This window comes from Carassius auratus, chromosome 3, assembly GCF_003368295.1.
Source record: "Carassius auratus strain Wakin chromosome 3, ASM336829v1, whole genome shotgun sequence".
Lineage (NCBI taxonomy): Eukaryota > Metazoa > Chordata > Actinopteri > Cypriniformes > Cyprinidae > Carassius > Carassius auratus.
In genome coordinates this window covers 26351600-26371349 of record NC_039245.1, presented here as the reverse complement: position 1 = coordinate 26371349, position 19750 = coordinate 26351600, and the positions used below count along the sequence as shown (strand labels likewise).

At 39.8% G+C, this 19750-nt stretch overlaps 1 protein-coding gene across 1 annotated transcript; it reads left to right on the top strand.

The window, feature by feature from the left end:
• Positions 1-2424: 2424 nt before the first annotated feature.
• LOC113052792 (rho GDP-dissociation inhibitor 1-like) lies at positions 2425-19749 on the top strand. The gene is made up of 6 exons (XM_026217247.1): positions 2425-2567; positions 14581-14776; positions 16128-16214; positions 16955-17031; positions 17201-17264; positions 17932-19749. Exons 2-6 carry the CDS (start codon positions 14590-14592, stop codon positions 18129-18131), a joined length of 615 nt encoding a protein of 204 aa, XP_026073032.1. The 5' UTR covers positions 2425-2567; positions 14581-14589; the 3' UTR covers positions 18132-19749.
• Position 19750: the final 1 nt, after the last annotated feature.

The window sequence follows — 19750 nt, the reverse complement described above, 5'->3', positions numbered from 1 at the left end:
AGCAGTCTGGATATCCGGTTCGCGAACGAATCATTCAGTTCACCAAATCGAACTGAATCGTTTTAAACGGTTTGCATCTCTAATACGCATTAATCCATGCCAATTAATGTGGCTGACACTCCCTCTGACTACAAACAAACCAATATCCCGGAGTAATGCATGCACTCAAACAGTACACTGACTGAACTGCTGTGAAGATGAACACCGAGCCGAGCCAGATAACGACCAATAGACTGACTCGTTCACGAGTGAAGAACCGGTTGCATCGATGTTCGGATCACCAGTAGTTCTTTCGGACAGTTCGGTTCAATAAAACGTTTGAAGAAAACGGTTCACCAGTTCTTTTGCACTCTTGATTCAAGCCTTCGGTTTACCCGCGCTCATAACATTAGCACAGAATCAGTTCAGAATCAATCACCAAAAGAATCAGTTCAGTTTAGACGCTCTGTGTGTCGGTCTGCTTCACGCTGAATCACACATGCGCAGTATGGTCAGCTCCTCGGTTCATGAATCGGACGCGTCTGACAGAAACGGTTCTTCACTCCTGAATGAGTCATTATCTGGCTCGGCTCTGTGTTCATCTTCAGTTCTCTCTTCACAGCAGTTCAGTCAGTGTACTGTTTGAGTAAATGAATTACTCCGGGATATTGGTTTGTTTGAACTTAGAGGGAGTGTCAGCCACATTAAAAAAGTTAACAGCTTAAGTCATTTGTGGATTAATGCGTATTAGAGATGCGAACCGTTTAAAACGATTCAGTTCGATTTGGTGAACTCAATGATTCGTTCGCGAACCGGATGTCCAGACTGCTTTGATTTGAACTCTTTCTCACACAGACACGGAAGAGAAGACAATGCTGAATAAAGTCATAGTTTTTCCTATTTTTGGACCAAAATGTATTTTCGATGTTCAAAAAATTCCAAATGACCCTCTGATGTCAAATGGACTACTTTGATGATGTTTTTCTTACCTTTCTGGACATGGACAGTATACCGTACACACAGCTTCAATGGAGGGACTGAGAGCTCTCAGACTAAATCTAAAATATCTTAAACTGTGTTCCGAAGATAAAAGGAGGTCTCACATGTTTGGAACAGCATAAGGGTGAGTTATTAATGACATAATTTTCATTTTTGGGCGAACTAACCCTTTAACTCTGACATGCTCATGGTCATCTGACCAAATTTCTATGAGGCTCCGCACTTCCTCTCTACTCCAAGTTTGTCCACGAGCTGCCATGCTAAAGTGCAAACTGTCAACAAACACTTCCTTATCCCATAATGTACAATGCAGCTGGTTTAGTCCAAAAATGATCAGTACTTTTTGCAGTTGGGTCTGTTCGAGGTCGGATCACATTCTCACCACAAACAAACCGCTCCAGAGTTCGTTTGAAAGCGTACCGAGACCACCTCTTTAAGCAGGTCTCGGTACGCTTGTTTGGTCCGCTTTTAGTCCGCACCCGAGTGCGATTGCTGCTTTCTTACCTGCCCAATCGAACCGCACCAAAGGAGGAAACGAACTCTGGTACGATTCAACTGAACTAAATGAGGCAGGTGACTAGCAACCGGGTTCGATTGGTGTCAGAGTTCGGTTCGTTTGGATGATGTGAACGCTGTCTTCCAAACTCTGGTGCACACCCGTGAACCTTACCCGACTCCAGTGGTCTGGGGAACAGTTCATGTGAACTCTGGTACGGTTCGCTGCCGATGTGAACGCAGTCGTACCAAATCGCGGAAGTGAACCGCGATTAATGACATATTATTTGATGAAAGTGTGTGTCTGTGTGTGTGTGCTTCACTCACTTTCCTGACGAGCGTGACTGACCGCCGCAAACAGAGAGCTGTATGTCTCATTTCTGTTCGCCTTCAGCGTTCTTTAGAACATTTGCAGTACATTCGTTAGACAGACGCAAGTGCCGTTATGTACCGGAGATTTCTAAACAAAACGAACGGTTCAAAAACTTAAATACATAAAAGTGCAGAGAGTAACGTTATGCTTTTGCCGCCTTCTCCTGCGCCGTCGTTACTAAGCAACGGGGTATACAGCTGCTGGCTTGATGACGCAAGCGAACCGCGGATCGGACTCAAATATTTTATAATATGAACGCAGTCCAGCGGGAGCAGGGGAGGGGGGAGCCATCGAACTCGGGTTCGGACTTCGGAGCAGGCAAGCGAACCAAGTGTGAAACCATTATTAATTCTTACATTATCTTTATATAATATCGTTTTATTATGTGAAACAAGTGAAGCATTCTGAACCAGATCACTGCGTTGGTTACATCTAAAATAGGCGCTAAAATAATAAAAATAAAATAACATAGAGGCGCTATATATATATATATCTGAACTCTTTAATTTCTCTGCACGAGTTCTTCATATATGCGTCGGTCCGTTTATGTTCGAAAACAGAAAGAGCGAGTGTTCTCGCGCATGCGCAGTGATCGTGACGCGCTCGACGACATTCCCGGAAGTGTGTCTCTCTCTGGCATCGCGCCGCTCCCTCATCGCGCCATTGAGAAGTCCGGGACGCGTTCTCTAACATATTGACTCGCAGCACCCGCAGGTCCACGGTAAGTTTTCATTACAGAAACACCACTAAGATCTCATACAACGCGTGCAGAAAATATCACACAGCGTTTTCGCTCGCGTTTTTTTTCACGGTAGTTTCGTAGCTCCGTATCTACTGTAGGTTGACAAGACAGCAAGTTGATACATGCATTTCCTGCCTGCTCCACTAACTGCGTTCAGCCCTTTAGAAAAACGATCAATGAAAATATCTGTATGTGTGTAACGTTAGTTGTATGTCTCAGAATGGAGGGATTGTGTTTGTCTCAATCTGATCACATCCTGACCAGCCCAGATCTGACCCGATCCTCAGGCGGTGTCTGAACATTAACATTAACGTTAGTTAAAAACATGAGACTGTCTTTTTTTTTTCTACGAAACGGAGTCTTTCAGAGATTTAACTTTAAGAATGTTTCATAAAAAATAAATAAAACATTTTGGCAGCATGCGATCTGATCTCGTGCCTGGGTAAAGTTGCGATTTAGATCCTCTTTTTGGAATCATCCAGAAAACAAGACGCGAGCTAATGTAATCAGGTCATACACTGGAGCGGTACATCTCTGACCTGAGAACGAAGGGCCAAGATCAAGGAAGCAGTTTCAGAACTGGTTTTATTTTTATTTTTTCCTGCCGCGGAGACAAACTTTCACACAATCGACGGACCCGTTGCATGCATTCGTGATGTGTGTGTGTTGGTCTAATTAGAGTCATGTCTAGCAGAAAGCTTATTTAACTTTTTCTTCCTGCCGCTAAATGAAGTTCGATTAGCAGCATTAGCTTGCTAACATGAGGAGGAACTTCCTGGATCAAAGATGCACGTTCATCTTGACTCGGGGTGTGTGTAACGAAAGCTAATTTGCTGCATCTGTATTTTTTTCTTGGGCGTAAACGACGACTAAATAAAGAGCACTGGGTGTAAAATTAACAACAGTAGGAAAATGTGTCACGGTGCTGATAAATTAGGCAATCAGCAATCTTCATGATCTTTTTGTCTTCCTGTAAATCTCGTTTAATTTAATCTGTCTGTTAATGTGATGCTAAATGCTTGTCTGAGCACCGATTTAATGCTAGGAAGTATTTACACAACATTTCTTGTGTTCTCGAAGGGAGCCCTGACTTGATTACCAAAAGCCCTATGCTGAAATCGGCCGAAACAAATAAAATCCAGTCTGATTTCCTTCCTGTGCAGTACAAGTGGCGCGATGTATTTTCTAGTTCCTTCTCTCTGAGGCCAATCTACGCTTCTTACTATGGGGACGAATCGGCTCATGAATATTAACGACGTAACTTGACGGGTCGCCCTGCAAGTCTAAACTGATTGGCTGAAAGCGGAAACAGTTAGCGAATGAGCGAATCGTACTTGGCCTACGTATATTAATCAGGTCACGTGATTGGCAGCGTCGGCAGTTCTGAATGAATATTCATGAGGTGTGCCTTCGCCGTAGTATCCGTGGTTTAGGTTTGAGTTTGTCAGGGCGGTGTCTGCAGGACGTTGTCCTCAACTGTGTTGAGCAGCCATTTGCGTTATTACTGTAAAATATTTGTCTCTTAGTATACATCGTGAATATGTTCTTGGTTTAAAGTTTGCTCAGATGTGAACGAGGGAGGGTGGTGTCTCTGTCCTATATACTTGAGCACAGTTCAGTATTTCAGCTCTTTTCACTGATCTATATATTATATTCATCTATGTATTATAGATCAGAGGCTATATTAGAGGAATCTGAAGGCAAAGCAGGTTGCCAGTTGAGTTTATGATGTTGAAAATGTCTGTACGTGCACCTTTGCATGACTTATGTCCAAAATGAGTATAAGTAGCTATCTTTTTATAACCACTGCGGTGTTCAGGATTTTGTTTTATTGTATTATTGAAGGGAATATGTAAAGCAAAAACAAACAGGATCTCTTAGTGTGGTTGTTCATGTCTTTGTCTGAATTGTATAGCTCAGCCGATTGAATGAATAATAGATTTAGATTTCCTTTATGTAGTTTTCCAGGCAGACATCAGTGCGCTGTGATGAAGCCACATAAAGGTCAGGTCTGGTGGGTCATCTCTGATATGAGCGCCTCTGTAAGTGCCCCCGCGGGCACCGCACGCTTTTATTGACCCCGGTCAAGATAGAAGGCAATATAAACTTATTTTAGGGTTTTATTTTTATTTTTAGCCTTCTTTGTACAGACAGGCCTATGTCTATTTCTGTATGTACCCTGAAGCAGCTTAAAATTGTGCTTTTATTTCTTCAATCAGAGAAGCCATCATCACAACAACAAATCATTCTAGCCAAACAGATCCTGTTTTTAATAATAGGCCTAAAAGGGTTAAAAATAACACTGTTGTTCACTAAATCAGCTTGATGTTTATTCATATCCGTTATGCATCACTAAAACAATACACTGACTGTACTATACAGCAATATTTCACCACAACTGTTTTTTGGCAAATCATTTTAATATTTCAAAGCTGAAACTGACCGTTTAAAAGATTTGTGCACAGGGCAAGTTAAGTTTCATACGCAGCACTGTAAAATGTGTGAAATTCATAACGTGAATGCAAATATGTGTGGCATTTCTGTAAAGGGGTTACGTAACGGGCATCAGTTTTAACGGTCGGTTTTCTCGTTTCTCCTGCCACAGCGAAGCAGCAGTTTGAGGAAAGTCTTGAAAAGCAGGTTAGTTGTGCAATGTTAAGTATGTGGACTGGGACGGTAGCAGTGCGTTTTGTCTTCTACACCTCTGTACATTTATTAGGAGATGGGCTATACTGGTAAAAATGGAAAAACCAGTACAATTTCAAACTAGTTGGAGATTAAGTGTATATATTGGTACAATTTCTAAACTGCAGGATGTGCATAACATTTTCGTATCCTGCTCATATTAGTTTTTACTTAAATTATGGAGAATTGTGGATTTTTTACTGGTATCTAAAAATTTGGATTTGTAACAACCTTATTTCAAGCCATAAACAATTACACAATGATATATATCGTTGTTGTTAAATAAAATTACTTTAAAAAAAATTAACATTAGCCTACATACACACCCGAACATCTGTCTTTCATAGCCATGTTTTCATTTGCAAATGTAAGTTTAATTTGAGGGCAGTGGTTGTTTCTATGTTTTAAAGCTAATGATAATGTGATATGATAACGAATGCTAACCTAAGTTATTTGAAACACATCTAACACAGGAAGTTGAAGAAACAGGAAGATGAGTTAGCATCACCAGTAGCACCAGTTTCAGTTTTGTCACAGCTGTTGTAGTTTCCACCACCGCTGTGTTTGTCCTAGTATGTTCATGACAGGAGCCATAGTTGGGAAGGGCTTCTTGAAGTGTGATCTATTCCTGTCTCTTCTCTTCTCGTTTCTCTCTGTCTTCAAGGACCTCTATCTTTTCTCAAGCTTTCTGCAGCCTTAGGTCTGTGGACACAAATGTCTCTCAGTGTTGGAAATCACACTAATTTCTTCCCCCTGTTACATCCAAACTCCGCCTGAAAGACGTCCCTTAGGGATCTCAACTTTAAACATCCCCTCCACCCACTTCAAACACTTCTCTGGCTCCATGTTTGTTTTCAGTTAAGCCAATCCCGAACTGCAAATCATCACTGCTCCCCCATCTCTGATGGAGGCTATGTTATTGATTGTGGAGTATGAGGCCATGGCTGTTGCTAGGGAAGTCTCGTCACAATCTGCCCAAACCATAATCACCCCCCACAGTGAGGCTGATGGATCTGAAGACACCTGCTCAACACAGCATTGACCTGCTTTCACTTTCTTCTGCTGCTCCACACTTGTCACTGGGTCCTTTTAATAGCTTTTATTCAAACATAATTTGGGTTTCTGGTGCTCCCTCTTCAAATCGTCACCACGTCAAAGCTTTTGCTTTCAAGTCGGCATGAAACCGTGATCTTGAACATCTTTTCCTCATTGTGACGGATAAGCGTAATGAAACAGCTTCTCAAAAGAAAGCTGGGACTTGATTTTGTCCATTGATTGGATCGTTGATTTGTTGTTAATTGCGGTGATCGTTTAAGGACGCTTGAGGGAAGGGATTGAAACTGAGAGACTGTTAGTAGGGAAGCTACCTTAAAATTGCTTCTCTTTTTAGGTAACTAAAGGCTGGGAAGGTGATTCGGTTCAAAACCACTTTTTGTTATGTTTGTTGAAAGTCGCATCCTGATAGCAATCACTAAGTTATGTGATCTAAATATATTTATATTGTCTGTGGATGGCCTAGGACCATAAAAAGTTTGTCTAATAATATCTATTGGTCCGAGGACTATGATAGGCAGTCCTACCTGCTTGTCAACGGATGTATTTGCACACCATGATCTCGCAGACATCAAGTCCATTTCATGATGCTATCGCAGGCCGAGCGAGAATGGAAAAGCTTATTATTATAATATTAAACATTTTGTACTATGTTTTCTCACCAGTGAATGAGACATGAGGTATCATCTGCCATGATTTTATTAAAAATAAATAAATGACTTTTTAAACCGTTTAACCAGTTATTAATAAGTCAAAATTCTTAACGGTTGGTTAAATGAACCAGTGGTCATTGGTTAAATGAACATCCCTAGTCTGTGCATGTTATTACATGTTCGCTCGAAGTATGTGGACAGTCTTGTAGCATTTCTTTACAAAGTCACATCACAACTACTGGTCTGGCATGAATAATACAGCGCTTTAGTCATTTTCCTGGATCCATGCGAACTGGGATTGTTTTGAGAAAATAGTTGTCTGTATGCGAAACATTTCTGTACATCGTTGTCCTGTAAACATTTAAAACGAGAGTTTAATGTTGTCTCAGAAGGCAGCTGCCTACGTAGGAAGAGTTGGAAAAGAATGGAATGTTTACATCAGAAGTTTTCCCTGAGTTCCAGGGAGCGGCAAGGATAGGAACAAAGTTCCTTTTCCAGACTTTGTTTAGAATACAACAGTTTGGACATGTGTTACGACCCCATGATAGCTAAAATAAGAATTCAGGTGGCTTTTAGTGCTTCCTGAATGTGAACAATAAATATAACCTTCGGTGGATAACCATATTTAACATTAAACTGCCTGTCTCTTCTTGGAAAACTGAAGATGTTGTTGAGTCATGCTGCAGTTATGGGTGTATCCTGTCAGATGCTTCCAATAATGGGAAGTTACCACCATCTAACACCACCTGACACTAACAATTATCGAATAATGGTTCATCACTGTAATGAGACTACTGACTGCTGAAGACGTGCCCCACCCCAGCTTCCTGTTTTAATAGGAAATCCATCAGCAGAGGAAAAGAGCCATTTCATTGGGTTTTATTCAAGAGATGATCAGTTCTGTGCCGCTTTTCTTACCCTGCTGTCATTCTTAATCATGTTCAGCATAGGATTTGGGTTTTTTATGTGAAGTTCAGATGGTTTCAGGTGCCCAGGAACATTATCATCGAGTCCTGCGGTGTTGTGGTGTGTGTCAGAGTGTTTTTCTTTACTGACTCATCCACTCTCTAATTAATTTCAGTCATCTTGAGTTTGAGCCAAGCAGAGTAAGTGCTTGTGTGGTGCTCTGTTACCCACAGTTCCTCCTTGTGCTGAACGGTGGAGACTATTGTTGTTCTTGTACATTGTAGACGTTGAGGCTCACTTTAGTTTACTTTACGTCTGAGATTAGCAGTTAAAAAATTCTGTCACTTTTTTACCTCAACCATTTTGTTTTGCACTTGTCTTTTTTTCTGACACAGTGTTGCAGAGTTTGGAGTTAAGTGGGACAGGAACTCATTTTCTATGCAATGGCACGCATGCAACACAGTTGTGCATCTATGAGGAGCTTTGGATGTTTTCAATAAAAGCTTCCTTAAAGTAAGGATAGGCGATTTCAGAGAAGCTAGCAATAGCAAGCTAACTTTGAAAGCATAAGATCTCACCCTCACTGCAAATCTCTCTCCAAAACCCATGAACGTGCACAGACAGAGCAGAGGCTTGAAAAACATTGTCAGAATTTAAATGGCAAAATGTCCTTTGATCATAACGCCCAGCCCTAATTAGACACAATTATTCTGATGTATAACTTCCTATAATATGCAAATAAAGTTAAAAGAATAACTTTTTGATGCAAATATTTTGGCAATTCTCTCCTCGTAGTTTAGGTTTTAATACATCATATCTGGTCAGATGTTTACCTTCAAGCTTAAACATTAAAATGTTTCAATATCAAAGCACAAATGAGATGATTGGAAGCCCGCGCAACTCAAGTACTGCTTTCTATTGGAAATAATCAACCTCCAGACTGTCAAAGATCATGCAAAGATGGCATTAATGATTCAAATGAAGAGCCAATGGCTTCTTACTTTCTTTTTTTTCTTTTAGTCTGAAGCCCTGTCAAGGGATTGAAAATAGTTCTGTCTGGAAAAACGAAACAGCATCTAGTGAGACTCTCACTTTCCCTTTCCTAGCGGATCAGACCTGCTGTTTAATTAACACTAGTGCTCTCCATAGTTACAGTTTCCTGGCTGTAAGATCACCTTGCATAACAATATTAATATCCAGGAGTCTTCTGCTTCAGTTCACTTGGACACTTGTATGGATGATGTTACCACAGTACTTTATCATGTATGTCTAAGGTGTTTGTACACCTGAAAAGACCTATTTTCCAACACATTTGTGTTGCTGTAATGGCACAAGGTGTTAATGCTACTGAACAGCCTTGAGTTCTAGTATCTAACCTGGTCGTCCTATCAGTGCAGAACATGTTCATTCACAGGTCTTTGTGTAGACCTGAGGATAAGCCGGTCTCTTGAGGAGACTGATGAGGTTTGTCAGGTAAATCCTCTTTACCTGGCGCCGTTTGACATCCCAGCAGTCTTACTGACACTTCCCTTCTTTAATTAGTACTAATCTTGACGACATAATCTTGTTGGGTTTCGTTGTTGCTCGGTAACGAGCCTAATCTCAGGCTTTGTAACCCTTAGACTAGCATGTTAGTCTTGCTCAGACTTCCCTGGTGGTATTAGTTCTGGATGATCCCTCATTAGAGTGAATTTAGCTCAGATGCACAGAACTGAACGGAGAAGTCTATGGTGCTAATATCCAGTTTGAGTTGTTTCCACTGTTGAGTGTGAGAACTGGCGTGACAGCTAGCTTTGTTTTCAGTGACCCTAGGTTATGTACCTGCTGCCCATGTTTAGGAAATAATTGTTACAACTATGTTAAATGGCCAGTCCATCGTGCTCAGCTGTGTGAAATTAGCCTGCGCTCTCTAGTGCATATTAACATTGAGACGACTGCCAAATGGCTAATGGTGTTTTTACTCTGGCAGCTAAAGTGATGTGATCTGGGCATGAATGCAGTTTGATGAACTGTGCTTGCTGCAGGACCTGTTTTTCATGTTTTAATGATTCTTCAGCAGAAACAGATTGTACTCCGTGAATGAACCTTTTCAGCTCCAGAAGGGACATGAGCTGTTTTTTAATTATTTTTTATTAAACACTGATGTTAATAGATAGATAGATAGATAGATAGATAGATAGATAGATAGATTCTGCTTCCCTTCTGCTTTCTTCTTCTTGACTAGAGAGGTTACAATACTATGAAAACACTAGTTTTTAGATTTTAGGGTGTTAAAACTTCTGCTATATCTTTACAAATTGATTCCAATACAAAGAAACTAGGGCCATTTACCAAAAAATGTAATTGTTTTTTTTATTATTATTATTTGTCGTTTATTTTCACAATGGTGTTTTTGGAGGTCTGAAAACATAAAATAAAAAAAAGAACGGGGTGTGCACATTTTTGAAAATGATTCTGGTTTAGTCTCTGTGTGAACAACAAAAATGCAAATTTATGAAAACGCTGACAAATGCGTTTTGTGTGTATGAATTAGTATGTGTGGCGATACGTAGTGTTTTATTGCAAACCTCGCCACTTACTGGCCTGGCATGCATAATGCAACGTTTTTAGTCGTTTTCGTAGATTTGTGTGGATCGGGAACATTTTGATAACATTGTCGTCTGTGTGTGAAACTCTTCAAAAACACACAGGAAAAACGCATCCATCTTCAGAACATTGTTGTCTTGTAAACGTACCCTCTAATACAAAAATAACTGACAATAAAGGCACGTTCACACATAGAACTACGAAGATAACTATAACGGTAACTATACCAGTGTCCACAACAACACACAATAATGTTCTGTTTATTTGAAGTGTGTGCTGCAGTTTTGTCATCTGCCGCTTTAAATTTTCAAGCTCTTTAAAGGAGGATGCATTCCGATTGGCTGTCGACGAGTCAAATAATAAAAAATATTCTGAAAGTAATTCCCACAATACGTTCCTCTTTGTCTTTATCATTATACTTGAGTTGTGGATGTCCCTGTTCTCATGTAATTACAACAATTGACACAACACTTTAGCTATTGTGTTTATTTTATAAATAGCTTTATAGCTATTTTATTTTTAAGTAGCATAAGCTTTAGCACAATTTGCATATTACTTCGATGAGAACATTGGGAAAGACAAGAAATAGTTTTGTTTTATTAAAAATAAATCAAATTAAGATTAATATTATCAACACTGATATTATTCAGCCCTAAAACAATTACACCCCTACATCAAGCTCATCAATTTGCAGAAAAATCTTGGACATATCCACTTTGTCAGGATTTCTGCGGGTCCTTAATAAGTCTTAAATTTAGGTATATCAAATTTAAGGCCATAAGTTTGAAAAAAAAGTACAAGAAAGTCCTAATTGTGATTTCAAGAGGTCTTCAATTTGGAAACTGAAAGACAAGGATTTCGATTTGGTGATTTCTGCCGTTCTGAAAGCGCCCCCTGCTGGCAGAGAATGAGTGTGCACTTTCAATCAGCCCGTCTGCTGGTTTTGTTCAGTGTGAAAATTAACCCATGTTTTTAAGCAGAGTTGTAAATGTGAACTGGTGGATTAAGAAGTAATGCATTATGAAAGTGTAAACAATTAAGACGGTAAAATAGATATATTATTTCATTAATAATTTATTGTTAATAATAGTTAAAATTAACAATTGATACAGTTGTGAAGTACATTGCTTAATAAATCTGTTTGTTTTTGTGGAAACCTGTATCTGAACTGTAAATTACCATAGACATGGAATTAATTTTATTTGAGCAGGTCTCAATAAAGGCCTTCTTAAGTCTTAAATTTGGGCTAAAAAAAACAGTGTCTTTAGCATCACTTCAAAACTTGTGGTCAGCTAGGTTGAATCTAGACTCTGCAGTGAGGTGGCCTCCAGGAGCAGGATGGGACACACATGGTTTAGTGCTAAGAGGAACATGGCAAGCCATCATGTGTCTGTCACGCTTCTGATCCTGAACTTCAATCCCCAGCCGCTGGAGCAGGGAGCCAGAGCTCGCTGATGAAGAACAGCCTCTCTCGCTGTCAGGGGAATGGAAAAAGACATGCAGTGTTATCTGAGTTCCTGTCTGACCGTGGCCAAAAGCATCCCCTGCCAAAACTAGACGAGGACTGCTTTCACAATACCAGGGTGACTGGAATGTTAGGCTCTTTTATTGATTACATTGTCATTTTTCTAGTTAGGGCTAGCACAGAAAACTACTGTGAGATTCATCAGAACTGCAATCTGCTCAAAGAGGGGAGAATTTGGGAGTCTCCTAAAGTGTTACGCAAACAACATCTGTCTTGGATATACACACCATATGCTGGAGGACTGGTGTTGTGTTGTTGATCACTGGCTGTCGGTTCAGATCTCATGTGTTGGTTCATATGTGGTCCTCATTACAGCTGTTCGTAAGATTAGCTGGCAGATCTCTTCTCTTTGTTTGAAACAAGTGTTTGGGTTTAGAGAAATGGTTACGCTGTTGGCAGCCAAGTGGAATTTCTCTGCTTGATGTCTTAAAGGGCCCTTCCAGGGTAACACTTACACACACACACACACACACACACATGCAGCAGAGGCCCCTGAAGGGACTGTTTTGATATTAAGAAAGGTGATTACATAGGTGGCAAAAATATAAAATAGCCATTTTTGATGGAAAGAAATGAATAGCTACTTTTATTCCACATTACATTGATCGAAGGTTATTGTAACAATGTAAGAAGTATTTACTACTTTTGAATTTTGTTCATTAAAGAAATGTTTAATGAGCAGCAAATCTTATATTTTTTTTTGAAGGATCATGTGACACTGAAAGCTGGAGTAACGATGCTGAAAATTCAGCTTTTTCATAACATTTATAATAAAAATATAATATATAATATTTCAGAATATTACTGTTTTCGCTGTATTAACTAGGGCTGCCGGATGTGTCGTTTAAGCATCGATATCGCGATGTACGAAACCACGATAGTCACATCGCACGATGTGTGATGTAGGCTGTCGTAGTTGATCTGTTATTCATTAACTGTACGGGCCAGCTGCTCCCCGGCCCTTGACTAATGTGATTCGCGGATTAATTGCACAGCTTAACCATCATAGAGTAAAAGTTTATCATTCTCTTGTGTTTTTAAGTCCTGTCAGTTTAACAGGGCAGAGAGAGAGAGAGAGAGAGAGTGAGCCCCGGCCGCACACTCACCGTCTTCAAACAACACGAGCGCTGTCTTTCGCGCAAATTAATCACTTGACATGATGGTGTCGATGTTTAAATCATTTAAAATGAGAATGTAAGTGTCCTCACCCCATTTTTGTTTGTAAGAAAAATTTATTCGATTTCATATCGCAATATATATCGCGGAAAAATAAAATATTGCCATGTCATTTTTTTCCCAATATCGTGCAGCCCTATATTAACTGTATAATAAATGCAGCCTAAGTGAGCAAAATAGGCTTCTTTCAAAAACATTCAGATATCTAATATCTTTCAGAACCCAAACCTATAAAATTCAATATCAATACATTTCGAAATAAACATTTCTGAAGTGCCTGTTTCCACACAACTAAGTTTATTAATTCTGTTTTAATGGTTTAAATTTAATAATCAAAAACAATCTCGAATCAGCTGAACTTGTAAAATTTTAACAATTGTATAAGTTAAAATTTTTTTAACAATAATATTGCCCTGAAAAATGTGCTTTAGTTTATCAGAAATGATGTTGCCTGTTTTATTTATTTAGATTCGCTGTGATAAATCATAATGTTCTTGTTTGAGTTTATTATTATTATCGCCAGTTCCATGACAATCTTTATATTATTAATTATTTACTTTTTTTTTTTTTTTCGGATCCTCCAATTCCACCCACATTTCATCATTGTGGAAATCATAGGGCTATGCAAATTATATTTCTATTAAAAAAATCTGCCTCAAAATTAGTTAACCTGTTGCACCCTGGAATTGTTAAAGTAAAAAAAAAAAAAAAAAACCTGCAGCGGTCTGTTTGGTCTTCTGCAGATGCATGTGTGGCGTGTCAAAGCGAGCTGATAGTGATTGAGTGGTGTTATGAGTCTGATTTGGTGTGTTTAGCACGCCAGTACCATGTAAGGAAAGGAAATCACACAGTGAGGTGTCTCTGAGCAGAGCGAGCTGCACTTCTGCAGAACAGGAAACTACAGAAGCTGAGTGTTGGGTCACAGCGAGAGAGCACCAGCGCAGCTGCACTGCAGCACATCCTCTGCATTCACTTCATTATTAACATCAATCTTTGAAAGACGTACGAGTCTTAGGACACGAGTGTAAACATCCAGCAGTGAGTCAGATGTGAATGAACTGCTCAGTCGAGATGTACTGTTTATACACTACGGTTCAGAAGCGGTGCTATTTGTGTTTGTTTGTATCATAGCTTGTTTTTATAGAAATCCTGTACACATCTGAAATAAATATATATTCAATTTGAAATGTGACTATCTATGTACCCTCCTTGATCTCTGAGTGTGTGGTTAATTCATTTGAAATGCATTAATATTATTAAAATATTCACAGGTTGGAAGAAGTGATCACATGACTTGATGTGGGTCAGATCTCCATTGCTTTAGTGATTTCTGATCAGCGTTTGGTAAAGACAGTTGGTTTCCTCTCCTCTGACCTGTGTGTGTGTGTGTGTGTCTGTTTTCCTCCAGCTGTCAATCATGGCCGAGCAGGAGCCCACTCCAGAGCAGTTAGCCGCTATCGCAGCCGAGAACGAAAACAGCGAGTCGGTCAACTACAAGCCGCCGGCCCAGAAGAGCCTTCAGGAAATCCAGGAGCTCGACAAAGATGACGAAAGCCTCCGCAAGTACAAGGAGGCGCTGCTGGGCGGCTGCACTGTTGTTGCAGGTGTGTGTCGCTCTACTGTACTCGCTCCCGCTGCTCTGACCCAGTTTGATGAAAGTTTCACACTCCTCACAACAGTCCCTTTCCCAGGATTCGTCCCATGGACCAGCTGTATTTTTTTTCTCATTTGATTAGTATGTCTTGGCATACAGCTGTAGTTTCACAGAGCCCACACTGACCTTCTCATCCCGGGTCAGTCACATGACGCTTCTTTCTAAGATGATCTTGAAATAAGCTTGCAGAAAATAGCTGTGTATATATAGCCAAATTTTTTGGGTTACTTTGCTGGATGTTAAAGATAAACGGTGCATGCTTAGTTTCGTTAAGTGTGCGATTGATCACACCAAAATTGTGTGATTTAATCAGATTCAAAAAATATATTTTTTATCGATTTACAGCCCTAATTTTTTCCCATACTTTTATTCAGCATGGACAGTTAATTGATCAAAGAGACATTTCTGATGTTCCAGAAAATTCCAGTTCTTTGAACTTTCTATTCATCAAAAAACCTTAAAATCACAAAGATGTGAATTCATATTATTTTATATTGTAACACTTCACACTTTATTGTATATTTGTTCATATAAACGCAGCCTTGAGCTACAGAAGAGATTTACCGACCACAAACGTTTGATGGGTATAAAGTTTTATACTTTTGGTAATGTACATAATATATTTTACTTACATTTTAAGGAAAAAAGCGTATTACTTTTAATATTTGATTATTATACCACATGACACTTAGAGCCGCTGAACAGAAACCATTTTTTTAAATCAAACCTTTTCTGTGTAAAAGTCTTTCAGAATCACACGAACCCAACATGATTACAAAGACTACGTTTCTAAGAACTTGATGCATGTTTAAAACTAGATTTTTATTTGATATTGCTTTGAGGTACAATTAGCATCTGTTCTTCATTCAGATACACATGTTGTTCCAGTTGCTTATAGAACAAGCGACATCTAATAAATGAGTTTTACATTTCTGGAGAAACCTGCGACACAATGCGAAGGTTTAACAGGAAGTTTTGAGTGGATGCCGGAGCATTTGTGGAAGGTTGCTCTATGGTTGTTTACCGTCCTGACCACCAAATCTGTATGATGTCAGAGCCTGAATTTAGCTGCAGGGATTGCAGCACCCACACTCCAACAAATATCTGCAAAAAATGTATTCACTATGATATCTGGGTTGAACAAACCAATCGACACAGATCAAATTAATCATTTTTAATTCATTAATCCCCCAAATAATCACTGAAGTAGTGAATTCCCTCCCATTTACCACAGTGAATTTGAATATACTGATGTCAGTCTAAGACTTTCCTCATGTACTTGTTTGTTTTGTGTTGTTTAGTGGATCCCAATGCTCCCAATGTTCTGGTGACACGGCTAACTCTCATGTGCGAGACCGCTCCTGCCCCGCTGACCCTTGACCTCCAAGGTAAGAAGAGATTACTAAAGTAATCCATATGAATCGAGCCATTTAGTCCAAGTCTCTTGAAGAGACACACTCATTTATTTTAGCTTTTTGTTGACTTATAAACAATGATCAGTACACATAGATAAAGAAAATCAAATATTGTATTGTAAACAGAAGCGCGAACATACTTGCTTGGTTACACTGGTTCCTGCACGTTTGAGCTTCCGTTCATTATTGACTATATATATATATTACATGTATATAGGTTTGAAAGTAAGTCTACAGCATCGATAGGTTAGAATGAGAGCTGTAATGTTACATAAAAAGCAGTGCATTGCATTAACAGTCTGAGATCATTTCTCTTGGATGCATCTATGTGTTATTTGTGATTTATGTTTTCACTAAGTCAAACCTGTGATGAGACATAATCTTACCGTCACATGACCCACATAAAGCACAGCAGTCTGAAAGCGAGAGAGCTCTGTGCTGGCAGAGAGAGGGGTGAAGATGAGCAGGCAGAGGGTGTGTGTGTGTGTGTGTGTGTGTGTGTGTGTGTGTGTGTGTGTGTGTGTGTGTGTGTGTGTGTGTCCTGCAGCCATCTGCTGGGAACAGCATTTAACTGCAGTCTGTCATACATTCACAAACAGACACACAATTAAACCCACATGGTGAACTAATGAGCTGCATCTGAGCAGAGTGTTCTGTATGTTTTCATAGCTGCGCTAACTTTGTGTTTGTGTGTGTGTTTGCTCCACTCTCAGGTGATCTGGAGTCCTTTAAGAAGCAGTCGTTTGTGCTGAAGGAAGGAGTGGAGTACAGGATAAAGATCAGCTTCAAGGTTCGATGAACACAACTGGTAACATTTAGATGCAGTAATTGCCAGGAATGGATGGTATCGCACAACTTTTGTCATCGTATGACGATTTCATAGCAAAGTAATTGAATATTTGAAGTTATTTCTACTGGAAAACAATGTCACATCACCTGTATTTTATAACTGTGTACAGGTAAACAAAGAGATCGTCTCTGGGTTGAAGTACGTACAGCAGACCTTTAGGAAAGGGGTCAAGAGTAAGTGTCCTTTAGAAATTACGATCTGATATTCATGTTCAGGGTACAATTCACCCCAAAGTCAAAGAGGTGAAAGTGTTGCTTTCCATATATATTTTTGATGCAGAGTGCAAATACAAATGGTTGTGTGTTTATTTGTGTTTAACTCAATGGGATCCAAAGGAAACTTCTGAATCTGAAAAAGACGCTGTTGTGTTGTTTGTCGCCCCTCTGCCTCCTCCACTCTGCAGCGCACCACGCCAACATTTGTAGCACTTTCCAAAACTGTGATAAAAACTAACAAGGTTTTAGAAGAAAAGCCACTAGATGTGGAAATCTCTATTGTACTTCCCTCATTAAACCAAAGCCTCCCATTAATGCCAGTTCTTCATCCGATTCTTTCACAAACATGGATTTATTCAATAATGAAACAACGCTGTGCTGCTCCGAGGTGGAGAACGGTTCTTCCATAACTGAACGCTTATTATTGTTGCCAAATGAAGAAGAAAACAATACTGTGTCTAAAATGTAACATACAGTATTAACTTATTTATTTTTGTAAACCGAATGACACTCTATAACGTCAGCTTCCACAAAGAAAACATTTTACTGTAACACACTTGCACTATCTTTGATAGCTGAAACAACCTTTGAGAATTAATTAACTTCACCTGTGTCTTGTTTTCAGTTGACAAGTCTGACTACATGGTGGGCAGCTATGGGCCTCGACCGAATGAATACGAATTCCTGACACCCCTGGAGGAGGCACCCAAAGGCATGCTGGCCCGCGGCACTTACAACATTAAGTCCAAGTTCACTGATGACGACAAGCACGACCACCTGTCCTGGGAATGGAACCTGAACATCAAGAAGGAATGGAAAGATTGAGCTGTTTTCCTTCTTGCCATTCTCCTATTTCTTCCTCCCCTCCCTTTCTTCCTCTCCAACCTCCTCCAGTTCATTCCATCACCACCACCACCATCATCATCATCATCGTCATAATCCTGGATTAACTGCTTAACCGATTTAAAGGAAAAGGATCTTTCTCACTCCGTCCATTTTCCTACCGTTTTCTTCCCTCCCTCTCTCTCTCCCTCCATTCCTATCCCTTTCCCCTCCCAATGAGTATTGAGGCTTTTCATGAAATATATTTGTGACAAACAAAAACGTGCACAATCCATATTTTGTGTTTTGGTTTGTTTGTATATAAAAGTAAAAACAGAGGGAAAAAATATTCAAAAAACCTCATGAATACTTTTTGACATGGTTGTTATAAGTAATCTTCGCTGCCTGCTCCCTCGTCTTCCTCTTGTGTCCTAAACCCTTCCCTTGCATCATTCCTTTCATTGACATTTCTTGTTTTCTTTTTAACCATGATCTGCCTTTATGAGTGGAATTGTAGAAGGTGCCATTTACTGATATTTTGCCACTGGCATTCCCTCACAACTCAAAAGTTTACCTTTGCCCAGAGTGAACGTGTCGATGCCTTTTGAGATGAGCCTAGGGTTAGCGTAGCATGGGTAACTGTAGAAATGTCAGCGATATGGTGGAGCAGGTCTTTACTAGGCTCTCGGTATGAATGCATTTGTCCAAATATGGTTTTAGCTATGTAGGGTTTGCAGGATCTGAACATCCTGTCCACTAGGGGACCTGTACTAAAAATCAGCCTTGCTGTGAGGACGTGTTATTTTTTTTTTTTTTTTTACCATTTCATCGCCATGTGGCCTTAAAAAAATATTCATGTAGCAAGACATGTAGGAGCTGCCTTTTAGCGTCTAGGTTTAAATCCAGTCAGATCTTTTGTCCTTAAGAGGCTGGGGTGCTTTACCGACTCTTGCTCCCTCATGGGACTGGCGGTTACACCTGGTGCCTTGTTTAATTGGCTCGATTCAGGATGGACCAAACTTAATGGCCAGTAGAAGTTTGTGAGCCTTGAAGCAGTTATCCAGTTATCACCGCCCGCTTTTCCAAAAACTGGTGCTTCATTTGCAGAATGTGCCCGTTGTTTGTGGTAAATGCGAGTTGCCAGTTAAGACCTTTTTAAAAAGCAGAAAAGGGCTGTTTTCACTAACAGATCTCCTCAAGTATTGAACAACTCGACTGAAAAATTACCAACACCATAGACTGTGCCTCCAGTATTGATAAGTATGAGCTGCTCTCGCTGTGTTGACCTAATGGAAAGAAGAAAGTCAGGACTCTAAAGGAGGTGCATTGTAGTGGGACAAATCTGGAGTGAACCTAATTCTAATCTCTCAGCTCTAGTCCAGGTGTATTCTAACCTCGGTGTTCAAACAAGAGAGGATGTGCTCATGCATAACTGTACTGTTTTATACACGCTTGTCTTTTCTTCCTTTGGCAACAATGCCTGCAACGTTGTTGTTGCAACATTGCCTGCTTGTTGTGCTGGTCCAGAATGCTGCTTCTGTCTTCATCCGTTTGTACTTGTCTCTATAATAGCTGGGGATTACTGTTCACCTGTGTCAATATTAAAGTGTTCAGAACAGATG

Bases quoted from the DNA above. Each gene is read 5' to 3' on its own strand.
- LOC113052792 (XM_026217247.1), top strand. From the start codon at position 14,590: ATGGCCGAGCAGGAGCCCACTCCAGAGCAGTTAGCCGCTATCGCAGCC. The intron at 14,777-16,127 runs GTGTGTGTCGCT...TGTGTTGTTTAG, and splicing joins CGGCTGCACTGTTGTTGCAG to TGGATCCCAATGCTCCCAAT. The intron at 16,215-16,954 runs GTAAGAAGAGAT...CTCCACTCTCAG, and splicing joins GCTGACCCTTGACCTCCAAG to GTGATCTGGAGTCCTTTAAG.